The sequence below is a fragment of the Rana temporaria genome, chromosome 8 (assembly GCF_905171775.1).
Source record: "Rana temporaria chromosome 8, aRanTem1.1, whole genome shotgun sequence".
Taxonomy (NCBI): Eukaryota; Metazoa; Chordata; class Amphibia; order Anura; family Ranidae; genus Rana; species Rana temporaria.
The window spans coordinates 170907575-170925984 of NC_053496.1; the positions used below are offsets into that span (position 1 = coordinate 170907575).

At 47.4% G+C, this 18410-nt stretch overlaps 1 protein-coding gene across 1 annotated transcript; it reads left to right on the plus strand.

The window, feature by feature from the left end:
- Nucleotides 1-754: 754 nt before the first annotated feature.
- LOC120909382 (zinc finger protein 189-like) lies at nt 755-14916 on the plus strand. Its single transcript, XM_040321140.1, has 5 exons — nt 755-877; nt 7254-7354; nt 7997-8185; nt 8274-8397; nt 13747-14916. Exons 2-5 carry the CDS (start codon nt 7271-7273, stop codon nt 14841-14843), a joined length of 1494 nt encoding a protein of 497 aa, XP_040177074.1. The 5' UTR covers nt 755-877; nt 7254-7270; the 3' UTR covers nt 14844-14916.
- Nucleotides 14917-18410: the final 3494 nt, after the last annotated feature.

Sequence of the window (18410 nt, forward strand, 5' to 3'; positions counted from 1 at the left end):
TGGTGGTATGTGATGATGATGATGATGGTGGTATATGATGATGATGGGTGATGGTGGTATATGATGATGGGTGATGGTGGTATATTGTGATGATGATGGGTAATGGTGGTATATGATGATGATGGGTGATGGTGGTATATTGTGATGATGGTGGTATACTGTGATGATGATGGGTGATGGTGGTATACTGTGATGATGATGATGGGTGATGGTGGTATATGATGATGATGATGGGTGATGGTGGTATATTGTGATGATGATGGGTGATGGTGGTATATGATGAAGAATGATGATATGGGTGATGAAGAGGAATGATGGTGGTATATTATAATATTATGAGATATAATGGGTGGAATGTGATGATGGGTTATGGTGGTATAATGTGATGATGATGGTGGGTGTCAGTGGTATATGATGATGATGGTGGGTGATGAAGAGGGATAATGATGATATAATAATTTATTATGAGATATATACAGATATAATATAGATAATATACAGATATCACACATCGCCCCCTCAGAGGGGGTTGGTGTTTCCTCCCCAGCAGGGAAGGTTGGTAGAGGGGGGTCTCGGTGACGTCACAGGAAGTCTGACCCCCGCTCCATCTCCTCTCTGCACAGTCCCGCTGCGAGGTGGGCGGCCATATTTCCGGTGACAATCTGACTGCGGACAGGCCGAGCGGCTCCGGGATCATGGCTCCATGGCCGGGGACACGTGTGGAAAATAGGAGCTGCGCCCCAGCGCTCGCAGTCACAGCCCGGTGACATAATAAAGAGCCGACATGTTCTTGGGAGTTTACATTTTAGTGATTGCAAACTGGAGGCAGATGTGTCTCCTATAGTGCGGCCAATCCGGCTGTGACCTGGCCAGACAGGTGAGCCTGATGCCTTCCAGCGGACAGGAGGGGGGCGGGGCGGCCTGCATGGGGGGAGGAGCCACACAGCACCTGTACACAGGGATAAGGACAGAGAGCAGCCAGGCAATGTGCAGAGCCCAGCACAGGGAGATCCTCCTCCATCATCAGTGCTAATCATCCATTTATTATATATATTAATACATTTTATATATAATAATTACATATATCAATTAATAATATATACAATTCTGCAGCACAAGAGCTTACACTCTAATGTCTACTAATAGTGTAATATTATTATATATCTCTGACATATACCGCAGTGCTGTACACAGAACATCTCACCTGTTTCTGCACCAGAAGAGCTTACACTCTAATGTCCCCCCACAGTCACTATTATACATTTATATAGCTCTGACATATACCATAGTGATGTACAGAGAACACACTGGCCCAGATTCAGTAAGAATTGCGCTTTTTTTTCTACGGAGGCGCAGGGCAACGTTTTTGCCCTGCGCCCCCGCAATTATTTTGCGCTGCCCTCGGTTCACGGAGCACAAGCTCCGTAAATTGCGTGGGAGCGCCGGCAAAATGCCCGGCGCAAGCGCGCGCAATTTAAATGATCCCGTAGGGGGCGGGAATCATTTAAATTAGGCGCGTTCCCGCGCCGATCGTAGAGCGCATGCTCCGTCGGGAAACTTTCCCGACGTGAATTGCGGCAAATGACGTCGCAAGGGCGTCATTTGCTTCAAAGTGAACGTGAATGGCGTCCGGCGCCATTCACGAATCACTTACGCAAAGTACGTAAAATTTAAACTTCGCGACGCGGGAACGACGGGTATACGTAACATTGGCTGCCCCTGCTAATAGCAGGGGCAGCCTTGCACGAAAACCTGCCGTACGGAAACTACGTAAACTGCGTACGCAGGGCTCGCGCAATGTTGTGAATCGGTGTTAGTATGCAATTTGCATACTATACGCTGAGCACAACGGGAACGCCACCTAGCGGCCATCGCAAGAATGCAGCCTAAGATATGCGGGCATAAGAGCCTTATGCCGCGCATATCTTAGGCTGCAGTCGGCGTAACGAGGTTCCTGAATCAGGAGCATTTGCTACGCCGGGGCAAGTAAGCAATTGCGCTGTGTAACCTATGGTTACACAGGCGCAATTGCTTCTTGAATCCAGGCCATTCATTGGCTATGGAACGGGGGGGGGGGGGCTGGATAATCATTAACGAACGTTCGCAGGTGAAGAAGAATATTCCGGAGTCCTGAAAATCCTCTACAAACATTTCCTTCTTTTTTTTTTCCAAAAAATAGAATTTGTCTGACAAAAAAAATATCACAATGTGTTCCCGGCCCCGCCCACATTCCACGGAGACCTCCTCTTTTATTCTTTCCATCCTCGCCTTCATCAGTAATTTAACCGAACACCTGTAGCTGCGATGTTACATTCGGGGGGGGACTCCTCCTTTAGGGTTTCCTCGCATTCCCATTGGCTGATACCAGTTGAAATAGACGAACCGCGTAGGGGGAGGATGTTTTTTTTCCCAAGGTTTACAGGTAAAGTATTTCTCAACCAACCACATTACACTACAGTGACCAGCCGGGGTCTTTTCTAGAGCCAAAGCCGGCACCTGGTAGAACGCTATAGGGCTCCACTGTTACAGTGGACCAAGGAGCTAGCATCAGTACCTGGGGGAGGGCACACCACCCAAGGTCTTCTTTCTAGCCAAAGCACATGTGTGGGGTCATCGGTATCTTGTAGAGCCCTATAGGTGCCCACTACTACAGGATCGAGGAGCCACCATCGGTACCTGGGACAAGGCACACCATCCGGGGTCTTCTTTTTAGCCACAGCAAGTATGGGGTCACCGGTATCTTGTAGAGCCCTGAAGGGGCCCACTGTTACAGGATCGAGGAGCCACCATCCAGGGTCTACTTTCCAGCCAAAGCACACATGGGGTCACCGGTATCTTGTAGAGCCCTGTAGGGGTCCACTGTTACAGGATCGAGGAGCCACCATCAGTACCTGGGACAAGGCACACCATCCGGGGTCTACTTTCTAGCCACAGCACATGTGGGGTCACTGGTATCTTGTAGAGCCCTATAGGGGCCCACTGTTACAGGATTGAGGAGCCACCATGCAGGGTCTACTTTCCAGCCAAAGCACACATGGGGTCACCGGTATCTTGTAGGGGTCCACTGTTACAGGATCGAGGAGCCACCATCAGTACCTGGGACAGGGCACACCATCCGGGGTCTTCTTTCTAGCCACAGCACATGTGGGGGGGGCAACGGTATCTTGTAGGTGCCCACTACTACAGAATCGAGGAGCCACCATCAGTACCTGGGACAGGGCACACCATCCGGGGTCTACTTTCTAGCCACAGCACATGTGGGGTCACCGGTATCTTGTAGAGCCCTATAGGGGCCCAGTGTTACAGGATTGAGGAGTTACCATCTGGGGTCTACTTTCTAGCCAAAGCACACATGGGGTCACCGGTATCTTGTAGGGGTCCACTGTTACAGGATCGAGGAGCCACCATCAGTACCTGGGACAGGGCACACCATCCGGGGTCTTCTTTCTAGCCACAGCACATGTGGGGGGGGGCAACGGTATCTTGTAGAGCCCTATAGGGGCCCACTGTTACAGGATTGAGGAGTCACCATCAGTACTTGGAACAGGGCACACCATCCAGGGTCTTCTTTCTAGCCACAGCACATGTGGGGTCACTGGTATCTTGTAGAGCCCTATAGGTGCCCACTACTACAGGATCGAGGAGCCACCATCAGTACCTGGGACAGGGCACACCATCCGGGGTCTACTTTCTAGCCACAGCACATGTGGGGTCACCGGTATCTTGTAGAGCCCTATAGGGGCCCACTGTTACAGGATCGAGGAGCCACCATCAGTACTTGGGACAAGGCACACTATCCGGGGTCTTCTTTTTAGCCACAGCAAGTATGGGGTCACTGGTATCTTGTAGGGGCCCACTGTTACAGGATCAAGGAGCCACCATGTAGGGTCTACTTTCCAGCCAAAGCACACATGAGGTAACCAGTATCTTGTAGGGGTCCACTGTTACAGGATCGAGGAGCCACCATCAGTACCTGGGACAGGGAACACCACCCAAGGTCTTCTTTCTAGCCAAAGCACATGTGGGGGGTCACCGGTATCTTGTAGAGCCTTATAGGGGCCCACTGTTACAGGATTGAGGAGTCACCATCAGTACTTGGGACAGGGCACACCATCCGGGGTCTACTTTCTAGCCAAAGCACACATGGGGTCACCGTTATCTTGTAGGGGCCCATTGTTACAGGATCGGGGAGTCACCACCATCCAGGGTCTACTTTCCAGCCAAAGCACACATGGGGTCACCGGTATCTTGTAGAGCCCTTATAGGGGCCCACTGTTACATGATTGAAGAGCCACCATCAGTACCTGGGGGAGGGCACACCATCCGGGGTCTTCTTTCTAGCCACAGCACATGTGGGGTCACTGGTATCTTCTAGAGCCCTATAGGGGCCCACTGTTACAGGAGCCACCATCAGTACCAGGGACAGGGAACACCATCCGGGGTCTTCTTTCTAGCCACAGCACATGTGGGGGGGTCTCCGTTATCTTGTAGAGCCCTATAAGGGCCCACTGTTACAGGATTGAGGAGTCACCATCCGGGGTCTACTTTCTAGCCACAGCACATGTGGGGTCACCGGGATCTTGTAGAGCCCTGTAGGGGCCCACTGTTATGGGATCCAGGAGCCACCATCAGTACCTGGGACAGGGAACACCATCCGGGGTCTTCTTTCTAGCCACAGCACATGTGGGGTCTCCGTTATCTTGTAGAGCCCTATAGGGGCCCACTGTTACAGGATCGAGAAGCCACCATCAGGGGTCTACTTTCTAGCCACAGCACATGTGGGGTCACCGGGATCTTGTAGAGCCATGTAGGGGCCCACTGTTATGGGATCCAGGAGCCACCATCAGTACCTGGGACAGGGAACACCATCCGGGGTCTTCTTTCTAGCCACAGCACATGTGGGGTCACCGTTATCTTGTAGAGCCCTATAGGGGCACACTGTTACAGGATTTAGGAGTCACCATCCGGGGTCTACTTTCTAGCCACAGCACATGTGGGGTCACCGGGATCTTGTAGAGCCCTATAGGGGCCCACTGTTCCAGGAGCCACCATCAGTACCTGGGACAGGGCACACCATCCATGGTCTTCTTTCTAGCCAAAGTACTTGTAAGCTCACTGGTATCTTGTAAAGCCCTATAGGGGCCCGCTACTACAGGGTCGAGGATCCAGTCTCAGTACTAGAGATAGGGCACACCATCCGGCGTCTTCTTTCTAGCCAAAGCACATGTGTGGGGTCACCGGAGTTTTGTAGAGCCCTACAGACCCCCACTGTTACAGGACCAAGAAGCCACCATCAGTACCTGGGACAGGGCACACCGTCCAGGGACTTCTTTCAAGCCCAAGAAACAAGTATAGGGTCACCGGTTTCTTGTAGAACGGTTTAGGCACCCACTCTTACAGGATGGAGAAGCCAGCATCATTACCTGGGACAGGGCACGCCATAGCACATTGAACTCTCTGTTTCGTAAAGGTTAAAAAAAAGTGGGTGTGGCCTAAATATTGGCACTGTGATAGCTGGTGGTTTGTATCGCTCTGTGTCATAGGTCGGTCTTTGGTGGTATCAGTGGTTCCAAGTTGCTGGCTATATTGAAGGTCACCAGGGATGAGCCTTAGGTCCAAGTCCAGAAGTTAGCTGTCATATCTGGACCAATGAACTATGTGTAGAGGATTGCCCACTGTTCAGCTGCTCATACGTAAAGGGGCGGGGATGCTTGTGACATTATTGACCTGATATGGCCACATGGTCATGTTATGGTCAGTGTTCATGGGCTCATTGGCCCCGGAATGACAGCTGACTTCCAGGTTCCGACCCAAACTTAGTTTGGGTCGGAACAAATACAAGCTCATCCCTAGTGGCCAACCCCTGTGTCTATTGGTCACCAGTGTTGCCAAACTACCAGTTTGAAATTTACTGGCACGACGCATGAAATTTACTGGCGCAGCCAAGTTTTTACTTGCATTTCACAAAAGTTACCGTATTTATTGGGGTATAGCGCGCACCCCTAAAGTTGGCCAGAAATTCCTGTGGGAAAAAAGGATTTTGTGCTTACAGTTTTGGTGTCTTGCGCGGCGGCCTCGTCGGGTCCGGCGTCCGTCTGCGGCTTCGGGTGTCCTCTTTGTCGGGTCCGGCGTCCTCCTCGCTCGTTTCCCGCGCCAAATTTGAATACTGCACCGGCATATACCGAGCGCAGTACACTCGGGCAGGCTCGGCTACTGTCGCGCTCACTTCCTGTACGTCCAGGATGTGAGCGCGGGAGTAGCCGAGATTGCCTGACTATACACGAGTGTACTGCGCTCGGTATATGCCGGCGCAGTATTCAAACTCGGCGCGGGTATCAGCGTATATCGCGCACCCACAATTTTTCCCTGATTTTCAGGGCAAAAAAGTGCGCGGTATACGCAGATAAATACGGTACTAAATTACATTTTTAGGTGCAAATTTCAATATTTAGGCTACTTAAAAGTACGCTAGGCAAATAGCAATGTGATTTAAGGTAGATATTAAGGTAAAAAAACATATTTTTGTTATTTTCGATATATTAAGGGCAAATTATTTAGTCACATCACCCCCTGCCTCCATCCTCCTCTGCCACCAACACCCCCTGCCTTCACCCCCCTCTATGGTGCCACAATCTCCCCCTGCCTCCAATCTACCTCTGCCTCCAATCCCCTATGCCTCCAATTTGCCACTGCCTCCAATATCCCCCAGGCCCCCTGCCTCCATCCCCCTCTGCGGTGCCACCAACAACCCCTGTCTCCATCCCCCACCCTCTGCGGTGCCAACATCCCCCTCTGCAGTGCCACCAACACCCCCTGCCTTCAATCATCCCCTGCCACTAACACCCCCTGCCTCCATCCCCCTCTGCGGTGCCACCGCAGCCACCATCACCCCCTGCCTCCAATCTCCATGCGCAGTTCCAAGCCGAACCGATCTCAGCTATTTTTACTGGCACATTCCCGCAACTACAGACATTTACGAACGGGGGGAAAAGGTGCCCGTTTTTACGAACTGTTCGTAAAAAAAACGGACGGTTGGCAAAACTGGTCACTCACCAGCCATTTTTTACCGTCGTCTCTGCGCTCAGCTCCAGTTTCTCACTTAGAGCCGTCCAGGAGCCTGACTATTATGGGAGATGTAGCACAATGCTGGAGCAAATGGTAAATAAGTGACTACTGTGTCCCACCATGAGTGACTTGACACCAGCTTACCCGGTGCCAGGTCCGTAAGAACAATTTTTGTTATATTGTTTCAGAACGGTTATATGACTCCATGAGGATGGAGAAAGACAGGAACCAGATGACTGATAGGATACTGAACATCACCCTGGAGATCATCTACTTGCTGACCGGAGAGGTGAGGAGGATTCTGGGAGGTCACATGAAATCACTCTTATCTCTATTAATAAAACGCAGACCTGACCGGAGAGGTGAGGAGGATTCTGCGAGGTCACGTGACATCACTCTTATCTGTATTAATAAAACACAGACCTGACCGAGAGGTAAGGAGGATTCTGGGAGGTCACATGACATCACTCTTATCTCTATTAATAAAGCGCAGACCTGACCGGAGAGGTGAGGAGGATTCTGCGAGGTCACGTGACATCACTCTTATCTCTATTAATAAAATACAGACCTGACCGGAGAGGTGAGGAGGATTCTGGGAGGTCACGTGACATCACTCTTATCTGTATTAATACAACACAGAGCTGACCGGAGAGGTGAGGAGGATTCTGGGAGGTCACATGACATCACTCTTATCTCTATTAATAAAATACAGACCTGACCGGAGAGGTGAGGAGGATTCTGGGAGGTCACATGACGTCACTCTTATCTCTATTAATAAAACACAGACCTGACCGGAGAGGTGAGGAGGATTCTGGGAGGTCACATGACATCACTCATCTCTATTAATAAAACCCAGACCTGACCAGCGAGGCAAGGAAAATCCTGGGGAGGGATTACAAGACATTACTTCTCTCACTTTGTTGTCACCTAGGATTATGTACCTTCAAAGAAGACTGGTGATGACGCGGCGCCCAGCAGTAGTCACCCCCCTGTCTCGGAGGGTTCAAGCCGGAGCCAGAGCCCCAGCACAGAATCTCCAGCTCCCTCCCTGACACCTGAGAGAGATGACAAGAAGATTCTACAACTGACCAACAAGATCATTGAGCTGCTGACGGGAGAGGTGAGCGGTGTCGGGAATTCTGGGACATTATCCAGTAACAGACAAGGGATGTGCCTGGATAGTCACACTCTCTCATTGTGTGTGTCAGGTTCCCGTAAGGTGTGAGGATGTCGCTGTCTACTTATCCATGGAGGAGTGGGAATATTTTGAAGGACACAAGGATCTGTACACTGAAGCCATGATGAAAGGCCATCAACCTCGGGCTCCACAGGGTGAGATAATATGTAAAGACTTGCATTTGAATGTCTTGGGAAAAAAATTGGGCACATGTTCCCAATATTATATCCTGTAAAACGGAGTGAGCATTACGATCTGTTTTGGACACTGTTAGTATAAATTATGTTCTTTAGATGATTCCAAGAACATTTTAGGTTGGTCATAGAGCCAAGGTGGTCTTGAAGAATAACGATCCAACTTTGGCTCAAAAGATAGTCAGACATAGATACTCCTTTTGTAGACCCAAGATGGTCTTGAAGGTTAAGGATACAACTATTGCTTGATAAGTTGCCACACATAGATACCCTTTTGCAGACACAAGATGGTCTTCAAGAATAACAATCCAACTATTGCTTGATACGTAGCCAGACATAGATGATTCTTTTGTAGACCCAAGATGGTCTTGAAGATTAACAATCCAACTATTGCTCGATAGATAGCCAGACATAGATACTTCTTTTGTAGACCCAAGATGGTCTTGAAGATTAAAGAACCAACTATTGCGCGATAGATAGCCAGACATAGATACTTCTTTTTTAGACCCAAGATGATCTTGAAGATTAATGAACCAACTATTGCTCGATAGATAGTCAGACATAGATACTCCTTTTGTAGACCCAAGATGGTCTTGAAGGTTCACAATCCAACTATTGCTTGATACATAGACAGACATAGATACTCCTTTTGTGGATCCAAGATGGTCTTGAAGATTAAGGATCCAAGTAGCCAGACAGATACGTCTTTTGTAGACCCAAGATGGTCTTGAAGATTAATGAACCAACTATTGCTCGATAGATAGCCAGACATAAATACTCCTTTTGTAGATCCAAGATGGTCTTGAAGATTAACGAACCAACTATTGCTCGATAGATAGCCAGACATAAATACTCCTTTTGTAGACCCAAGATGGTCTTGAAGATCAACAATCCAACTATTGCTTGATACGTAGCCAAACATAGATGATCCTTTTGTAGACCCAAGATGGTCTTGAAGATTAACAATCCAACTATTGCTCGATAGATAGCGAGACATAGATACTTCTTTTGTAGATCCAAGATGGTCTTGAAGAGTAAGGATCCAACTATTGCTCGATAGATAGCCAGACAGATACTTCTTTTGTAGACCCAAGATGGTCTTGAAGATTAAAGATCCAACTATTGCTTAATAGGTAGCCAGACAGATACTTCTTTTGTAGACCCAAGATGATCTTGAAGATTAACAATCCAACTATTGCTTAATAGTTCGCCAGACATAGATACTCCTTTTGTAGACCCAAGATGGTCTTGAAGATTAACAATCCAACTATTGCTCGATAGCCAGACATAGATACTCCTTTTGTAGACCCAAGATGGTCTTGAAGATTAACAATCCAACTATTGCTTGATAGCCAGACAGATACTTATTTTGTAGACCCAAGATGGTCTTGAAGATTAACGAACCAACTATTGCTCGATAGATAGCCAGACATAGATACTCCTTTTGTAGACCCAAGATGGTCTTGAAGATTAACAATCCAACTATTGCTTGATAGGTAGCCAGACGTAGATACTCCTTTTGTAGGCCCAAGATGGTCTTGAAGGTTAACAATCCAACTATTGCTTGATACATAGACAGACATAGATACTCCTTTTGTGGATCCAAGATGGTCTTGAAGATTAAGGATCCAAGTAGCCAGACAGATACTTCTTTTGTAGACCCAAGATGGTCTTGAAGGTTAACAATCCAACTATTGCTTGATACATAGACAGACATAGATACTCCTTTTGTGGATCCAAGATGGTCTTGAAGATTAAGGATCCAAGTAGCCAGACAGATACTTCTTTTGTAGACCCAAGATGGTCTTGAAGATTAATGAACCAACTATTGCTCGATAGATAGCCAGACATAAATACTCCTTTTGTAGACCCAAGATGGTCTTGAAGATCAACAATCCAACTATTGCTTGATACGTAGCCAAACATAGATGATCCTTTTGTAGACCCAAGATGGTCTTGAAGATTAACAATCCAACTATTGCTCGATAGATAGCGAGACATAGATACTTCTTTTGTAGATCCAAGATGGTCTTGAAGAGTAAGGATCCAACTATTGCTCGATAGATAGCCAGACAGATACTTCTTTTGTAGACCCAAGATGGTCTTGAAGATTAAGGATCCAACTATTGCTTAATAGGTAGCCAGACAGATACTTCTTTTGTAGACCCAAGATGATCTTGAAGATTAACAATCCAACTATTGCTTAATAGTTCGCCAGACATAGATACTCCTTTTGTAGACCCAAGATGGTCTTGAAGATTAACAATCCAACTATTGCTCGATAGCCAGACATAGATACTCCTTTTGTAGATCCAAGATGGTCTTGAAGATTAATGAACCAACTATTGCTCGATTGATAGCCAGACATAGATACTCCTTTTGTAGACCCAGGATGGTCTTGAACAATAACGATCCAACTATTGCTTGATAGGTAGCCAGACATAGATACTCTTTTTGTAGGACCCTTAACGTCTTTGGTCTTAGTAAACGCCTTTTATCCAACCCACCTTGTCCAACCCAAGATTCATAGAAGAATATCTTGAGATCTTGAGGGTACCAGTCCCAATCATCACCCAAGTTCTGAGGATTTTGGTAAGGCTGGGCAGCAATTGGAATCTTAGTCCTTACCCAGTAACATTTTGGTTTCTCCAGGTTCTAAAACTTGTGAATTTCTTTAGAATTCTGCCCATGTTTTTGTACTAGTCTGGTGGACTAAGCTTTCTTTGATTTTTTTTTAGAACAAGGCCTTACCTTAGCCCCTGCGGTGTTCCATAGAATGCTTCATGAATTCCATGTACAGTGGGACCTCGGATTGCGAGTAACGCGGTTATTTTTTTAAATTGCTTGGAGTCGAGCTTTAATATTTTCACCACCCAGTTTTTCTGCATTTTTCAAAAAGCAGGACATTAGGTTTAGAGCGGAACTAAACCCTCTTATTCTTTAAAGCCAAGGAAGCTGCCATCTTGGGCTCTGTTTGATCTGCAGTTTGCCATGGTGCTGCACATGGGATCAGTTATGACACCAGGCATTTGATGGCCTGAGAATTTGGTTAAGAGCAGAAGCAGGTTTAACAGCTATCATTCCTGGCATGCCATATATATATATAACTGTTTTGAAAAACCACTAAATCGATGGGTTTAAAGCGGAACTAAACCCATCAATTTAACAGTTTAACCACTTAAGCCCCGGACCTTTAGGCAGCTAAAGGACCCGGCCAGTTTTTGCGATTCGGCACTGCGTCGCTTTAACAGACAATTGCGCGGTCGTGCGACGTGGCTCCCAAACAAAATTGGCGTCCTTTTTTCCCCACAAATAGAGCTTTCTTTTGGTGGTATTTGATCACCTCTGCGGTTTTTATTTTTTGCGCTATAAACAAAAATAGAGCGACAATTTTGAAAAAAATGCAATATTTTTTACTTTTTGCTATAATAAATATCCCCCAAAAAATATATTAAAAAAACGTTTTTTTTCCTCAGTTTAGGCCGATACGTATTCTTCTACCTATTTTTGGTTAAAAAAAAATCGCAATAAGCGTTTATCGACTGGTTTGCGCAAAATTTATAGCGTTTACAAAATAGGGGATAGTTTTATTGCATTTTTTTTTTTTTTTACTACTAATGGCGGCGATCAACGATTTTTTTCATGACTGCGACATTATGGCGGACACTTCGGACAATTTTGACACATTTTTGGGACCATTGTCATCTTCACAGCAAAAAAATGCATTTAAAATGCATTGTTTACTGTGAAAATTACAATTGCCGTTCGGGAGTTAACCACAGGGGGCGCTGAAGGGGTTATGTATGACCTTATATGTGTTTCTAACTGTAGGGGGGTGTGGCTGTAGGTGTGACGTCATCGATTGGGTATCCCTATAGAAGGGATGACACGATCGATGACGCCGCCACAGTGAAGAACGGGGAAGCCGTGTTTACACACAGCTCTCCCCGTTCTTCAGCTCCGGGGACCAATCGCGGGACTCCAGCGGCGATCGGGTCCCGGTCACGGAGCTTCGGACCGGGTCGCGCGCCCGCGACCCACGGCTGGGCACTAGCACAGGACGTACCTGTACGTGCATGTGCCCAGCCGTGCCATTCTGCCGACGTAAATATGCAGGAGGTGGTCCTTAAGGGTCCTTTCACACGTGCGGACCGTTTTTTAGATCAGTTTTTTATCATCAGTTGATCCGTTTTTTCATCAGTTTTACATCCGTTTTTCATCAGTTGTCATCTGTTTTTCATCCGTTTTTTTTTTGTTAGAACTATATCTTTATTACATATTTTGATGAAAAACGGATGTTAGCGGATCGGATGTTAAACGGATCGTCCGCTAACATCCGTTTTTCGTCCGTTCCGTTTTTTTGACGGAAGAGAAATAGGGTTTTCTTCCGTTCAAAAAACCGGAGCTTAACGGAGACAGATGTTAAAGCGGGAGTTCATCCAATTCTTTTTTTTTTTCTATTTTCCCCTTAGATTCCTGCTCGTTTTGTCTAGGGGAATCGGAAATTTGTTTTAAAATATGATCCGTACTTACCCGTTTTCGAGATGCATCTTCTCCGTCGCTTCCGGGTATGGGTCTTCGGGAGCGGGCGTTCCTTCTTGATTGACAGTCTTCCGAGAGGCTTCCGACGGTCGCATCCATCGCGTCACTCGTAGCCGAACGTCGGTGCGGCTCTATACTGCGCCTGCGCACCGACGTTCGGCTTCTTTCGGAAAATCGTGACGCGATGGATGCGACCGTCGGAAGCCTCTCGGAAGACTGTCAATCAAGAAGGAACGCCCAGTCCCGCAGCCCATACCCGGAAGCGGCGGAGAAGATGCATCTCGAAAACGGGTAAGTACGGATCATATTTTAAAACAAATTGCCGATTCCCCTAGAGAAAACGAGCATGAAGCTAAGGGGAAAAGGTGTTGGCTATGGGTGAACCTCCGCTTTAAGGGACGTTAGCAGATGCTCATCTGCTAATGTACGCTATCCCATTGGAAAGCATTGCAGTCCGTAAACGGACGTATGAAAAAACAGACGAACGGTCCGCACGTGTGAAAGGACCCTTAGTGGTTAAAAAAACAGTTACATTCCCGGCACGTGCTTTCAACCCAACTGTCAAATCATCCAATGGTTGGTGTCATAACTGATCACATGTGTAGCACCATGGCAGTTGGAGATCAAACAAAGGCCAAGATGGCAGCTTCCTTGCCTGGAAACGATATGAAGGTTTAGTTCTGCTGTAATTTAGATGCTTTAGTTGAGTTACAACGTTATAAGCTCTTTGGACAATTTTCTAACCCTAAATAAATCTTCTGTTAACAGATGACTTAAATCCTAAAGGTTCTGCAGTATTCCATCCTACATTTCAGTCCATCAGGGGCATCAGAGGAATTGTCCCTAGGCCCATCCCGCGGACAGAATACCTGACAATATATAACCCAAGTGAGAAGCCAGGAAGATCCGTGAGCACCGAGTCAGATGATTCCTCTTCGTGTGATGATGACGATGACGAGGATGAGGATGACTATGACGAAGATCTCCACAACGCTGAGCTCTACATACAGGCTCAGTACACGTCTTCTAATGCCCAAGCTCCAGAGTCTGACTCAAGCGACGATGAGGATGTCATCTACATCTCCACAGAACACACTCAAACCAAACGTCCGATGTTCTATAGAAGAGAAGAACCAGTCTCTCGCCAAGAAATGAACCTTCAACACCTCTACATCCCTCGGGCCCTTGGCTACAGGCCAAACCCGATCCGGCAACCCCCCAAAACCATCATCAACAACGCTCCGAAAATGAGTGCCATGCTAATGAGGCACAACGCGCTCAACCGGGCCATTCACATCAAGCCAGCTCCAACCCCATCACTCCAGGCGATGCCCATGCCCCGAAGGCTCTACAACTGTTCCGAATGTTCCAAGCTCTTCCCTACCAACGCAGATCTGATGAGACACCAGAGGCTCCATAAGAAGAAGAAGCTGACGTGCAACCAGTGTGGCAAAATCTTCCCATACAAGTCGCACTTGGTCCGCCACCAGAGCGTCCACACCGGGGAGCGGGCCTTCGTCTGCTCCGAGTGCGGCGAGAACTTCATCTGTAAGTCGCACCTGGTCACCCACCTGAGGATCCACACGCGGGAAAAGCCGCTCGTCTGCCAAGACTGCGGCAAGCACTTCTCCTGCAATTCGGCGCTCATCACCCACCGCCGAATCCACACCGGCGAGAAGCCCTTCGTCTGCCCCATATGCGGGAAGGCTTTCGCCCAGAGCTCCAACCTCCTTTCCCACCAGAGAGGCCACACCGGCGTTAAGAAATTCATCTGCAGAGAGTGCGGCAAGAGCTTCGCACAGAAAAACGACTTGAATAGACACTTGAAAATTCATAGAGGACAAATCGCATTTCCACAGATGTAGACGGAGTAGTTTTTCTTTTCTTTTTTATTTTTTGTTTATGTTTTCTTTCGGAAATAAAAGCTTGTTAACCTTTTCCAAGTGCCTCTTGCTATTAAACCCGGAGTTTAAAGCGTGCGTCTGTACACTGTCATTGATGGATATATTGATGCGAGGGTCCTGCTCAGATTGCCGCCTTGATTTGGAAAACCCGTTAAAAGGTTCGGCCATCTGAAACGGGTGTTTAACCACTTGCTTACTGGGCACATATACCCCCCCTCCTACCCAGGTGAAATTTCAGCTTCCGACACTGCGTCGCTGTAACTGACAATTGCGCGGTCGTGCGACGTGGCTCCCAAACAAAAATTGGCGTCCTTTTTTTCCCCACAAATAGAGATTTCTTTTGGTGGTATTTGATCACCTATGCGGTTTTTATTTTTTGCGCTATAAACAAAAATAGAGCGACAATTTTGAAAAAAAAAATAATGGGCTAGATTCAGGTAGCTGCGCCTGATCTTACGGCGGCGCAGCGTATCGTATTTACGCTACGCCTCCGCAACTTACAGGAGCAAGTGCAGTATTCACAAAGAATACTCCGGCGGCGTAACGTAAATGGGGCCGGCGTAAGCGCGCGTAATTCAAATGTGTAAGGGGGGGCGTGTTTTATGTTAATGTGTACATATTCCAGTGTGCATTGCTCCAAATGACGTCGCAAGGACGTCATTGGTTTAGACTTGAACGTAAATTACGTCCAGCCCTATTCGCGAACGACTTACGTAAACGACGTAAAAAATTCAAAAATCGAAGCGGGAACGACGTCCATACTTAACATTGAGTGCGCCTCATAGAAGCAGGCACAACGTTACGCCGAAAAAAGCCGTACGCAAACGACGTAAAAAACGAACGCCGGGCGCACGTACGTTTGTGAATCGACGTAACTAGGTAATTTGCATATTCTACGCCGAAAACAACGAAAGCGCCACCTAGCGGCCAGCGTGAGAATGCACCCTAAGATACGACGGCGTAATAGAATTACGCCAGTCGGATCTTAGGCTAATGTCGGCGTATCTAGCTTTCTGAATACAGAAAGTAGATACGCCGGCGCAGCTTTGAATGTACGCGGCGTATCTATGGATACGCCGGCGTAATTCTTTGCTGAATCTAACCCAATATTTTTTACTTGTTGCTATAATAAATAGCCCAATTTTTTTAAAAAATACAATTTCTCAGTTTAGGCCGATACGTATTCTTCTACATATTTTTGGTAAAAAAAATCGCAATAAGCGACTGGTTTGCGCAAAAGTTATAGCGCCTACAAAATAGGGGACAGAATTATTATTTTTTATTATTTATTTTTTTACTAGTAATGGCGGCGATCTGCGATTTTTATTGGGACTGCGACATTATGGCGGACACATCGGACACTTTTGACACATTTTTGGCACCATTCACATTTATACAGCGATCAGTGCTATAAATATGCACAAATTACTGTATAAATGTGACTGGCATTGAAGGGGTTAACACTAGGGGGTGAGGAAGGGGTTGAATGTGTACCCTGCCTAGTGTTTCTAACTGTGGGGGGAGGGGGGTGACTGGGGGAAGTGACCGATCTGTGTCCCTATGTACAAGGGACACAGATCGATCTCCTCTCCCTGACAGGACGTGGATCTTTGTTGTACACACACACAGATCTACGTCCTTGTCTGTGTAACGGCCGATCGCGGGTGCCAGGCAGACATTGCGGCCGCCAGCCACGCACATCGGCATCTCAGTAATGTGGCGGGCGCGCGTGCTGCCGGCGGCGCTCGCGCGCCCCCCAGTGGCCCGGAGGAGCGGAGGCCGTAAAAAGATGGCCTCCCAGAGATTTAGAACCACACTGCGGCCGTATATAGTCGTGCGGCCGTCAGGAAGTGGTTAAGTGCCACTGTGTTGAGGCACCGCATTGTCTAGACCAGGGGTAGGCAACCTTTGAGAGGTGGTGAACCTACCTGAACAACATGAAAGAGATCAAAGATCTCCGGGGGTGTAAACACCTCTTTTTTTTATTTTTTATACTTTTAAGAAATTAACTAGCAAGGCATAATTAAATACTAAGGAAATATATATTAACCACTTCAGCCCCGGACCATTTAGCTGACCAAAGACCAGGCCACTTTTTGCGATTCGGCACTGCGTCGCTTTAACTGACAATTGCGCGGTCGTGCGACGTGGCTCCCAAACAAAATTGGCGTCCTTTTTTCCCCACAAATAGAGATTTATTTTGGTGGTATTTGATCACCTCTGCGGTTTTTATTTTTTGCGCTAAAAACAAAAATAGAGCGACAATTTTGAAAAAAATAAATCTATATTTTTTACATTTTGCTCTAATAAATATCCCCCAAAAATATAATTAAAAAAAATATTTTTTTCCTCAGTTTAGGCCGATACGTATTCTTCTACATATTTTTGGTTAAAAAAAAATTGCAATAAGCGTTTATCGATTGGTTTACGCAAAATTTAAAACCTCTTCAAAATAGGGGATAGTTTTATGGCAGTTTTATTAATATTTTTTTTTTTTTACTAGTAATGGCAGCGATCAGCGATTTTTATTGTGACTGCGACATTATGGCAGACGCAATCGGACACTTTTGACACCATTTTGGGACCATTGTCATTTTTACAGCGATCACTGCTATAAAAATGCACTGATTACTGTAAAAATGACACTGGCGGTGAGGGGGTTAACCTGTAGGGGGTGAGGAAGGGGTTAAGTGTGTCCTAGGGAGGGATTCTAACTGTTAGGGGGCGTGTCTTACTGTGACACGTCACTGATCGCTGCTCCCGATGAGAGGGAGCATTCGATCAGTGACATGTCACTAGGAAGAACGGGGAGATGCTGCGTTTACAGTGACATCTCCTCGTTCTTCAGCTCTGTGACCCGATCGTGGGACACCCGCGGTCGAGCTCGCATGCACGACCACACGGCGGGAAATTAAAGGGGACGTACCTGTACGCCCATCTGCCTGTCCGTGCCATTCTGTCAACGTAAATGTTCATGTGGCGGCCCTTAACTGCCACTCTTCTGCACCCACATCCTTCCATCCCTCTTCTGTGCCCAATTACCCCCATCCCTCTTCTGGGCCCAATTACCCCCATCCCTCTTCTGTGCCCAATTACCCCCATCCCTCTTCTGTGCCCAATTACCCCCATCCCTCTTCTGTGCCAATTACCCCCATCCCTCTTCTGGGCCCAATTACCCCCATCCCTCTTCTGGGCCCAATTACCCCCATCCCTCTTCTGTGCCCAATTACCCCCATCCCTCTTCTGTGCCCAATTACCCCCATCCCTCTTCTGGGCCCAATTACCCCCATCCCTCTTCTGGGCCCAATTACCCCCATCCCTCTTCTGGGCCCAATTACCCCCATCCCTCTTCTGGGCCCAATTACCCCCATCCCTCTTCTGGGCCCAATTACCCCCATCCCTCTTCTGTGCCCAATTACCCCCATCCCTCTTCTGGGCCCAATTACCCCCATCCCTCTTCTGTGCCCAATTACCCCCATCCCTCTTCTGTGCCCAATTACCCCCATCCCTCTTCTGTGCCCAATTACC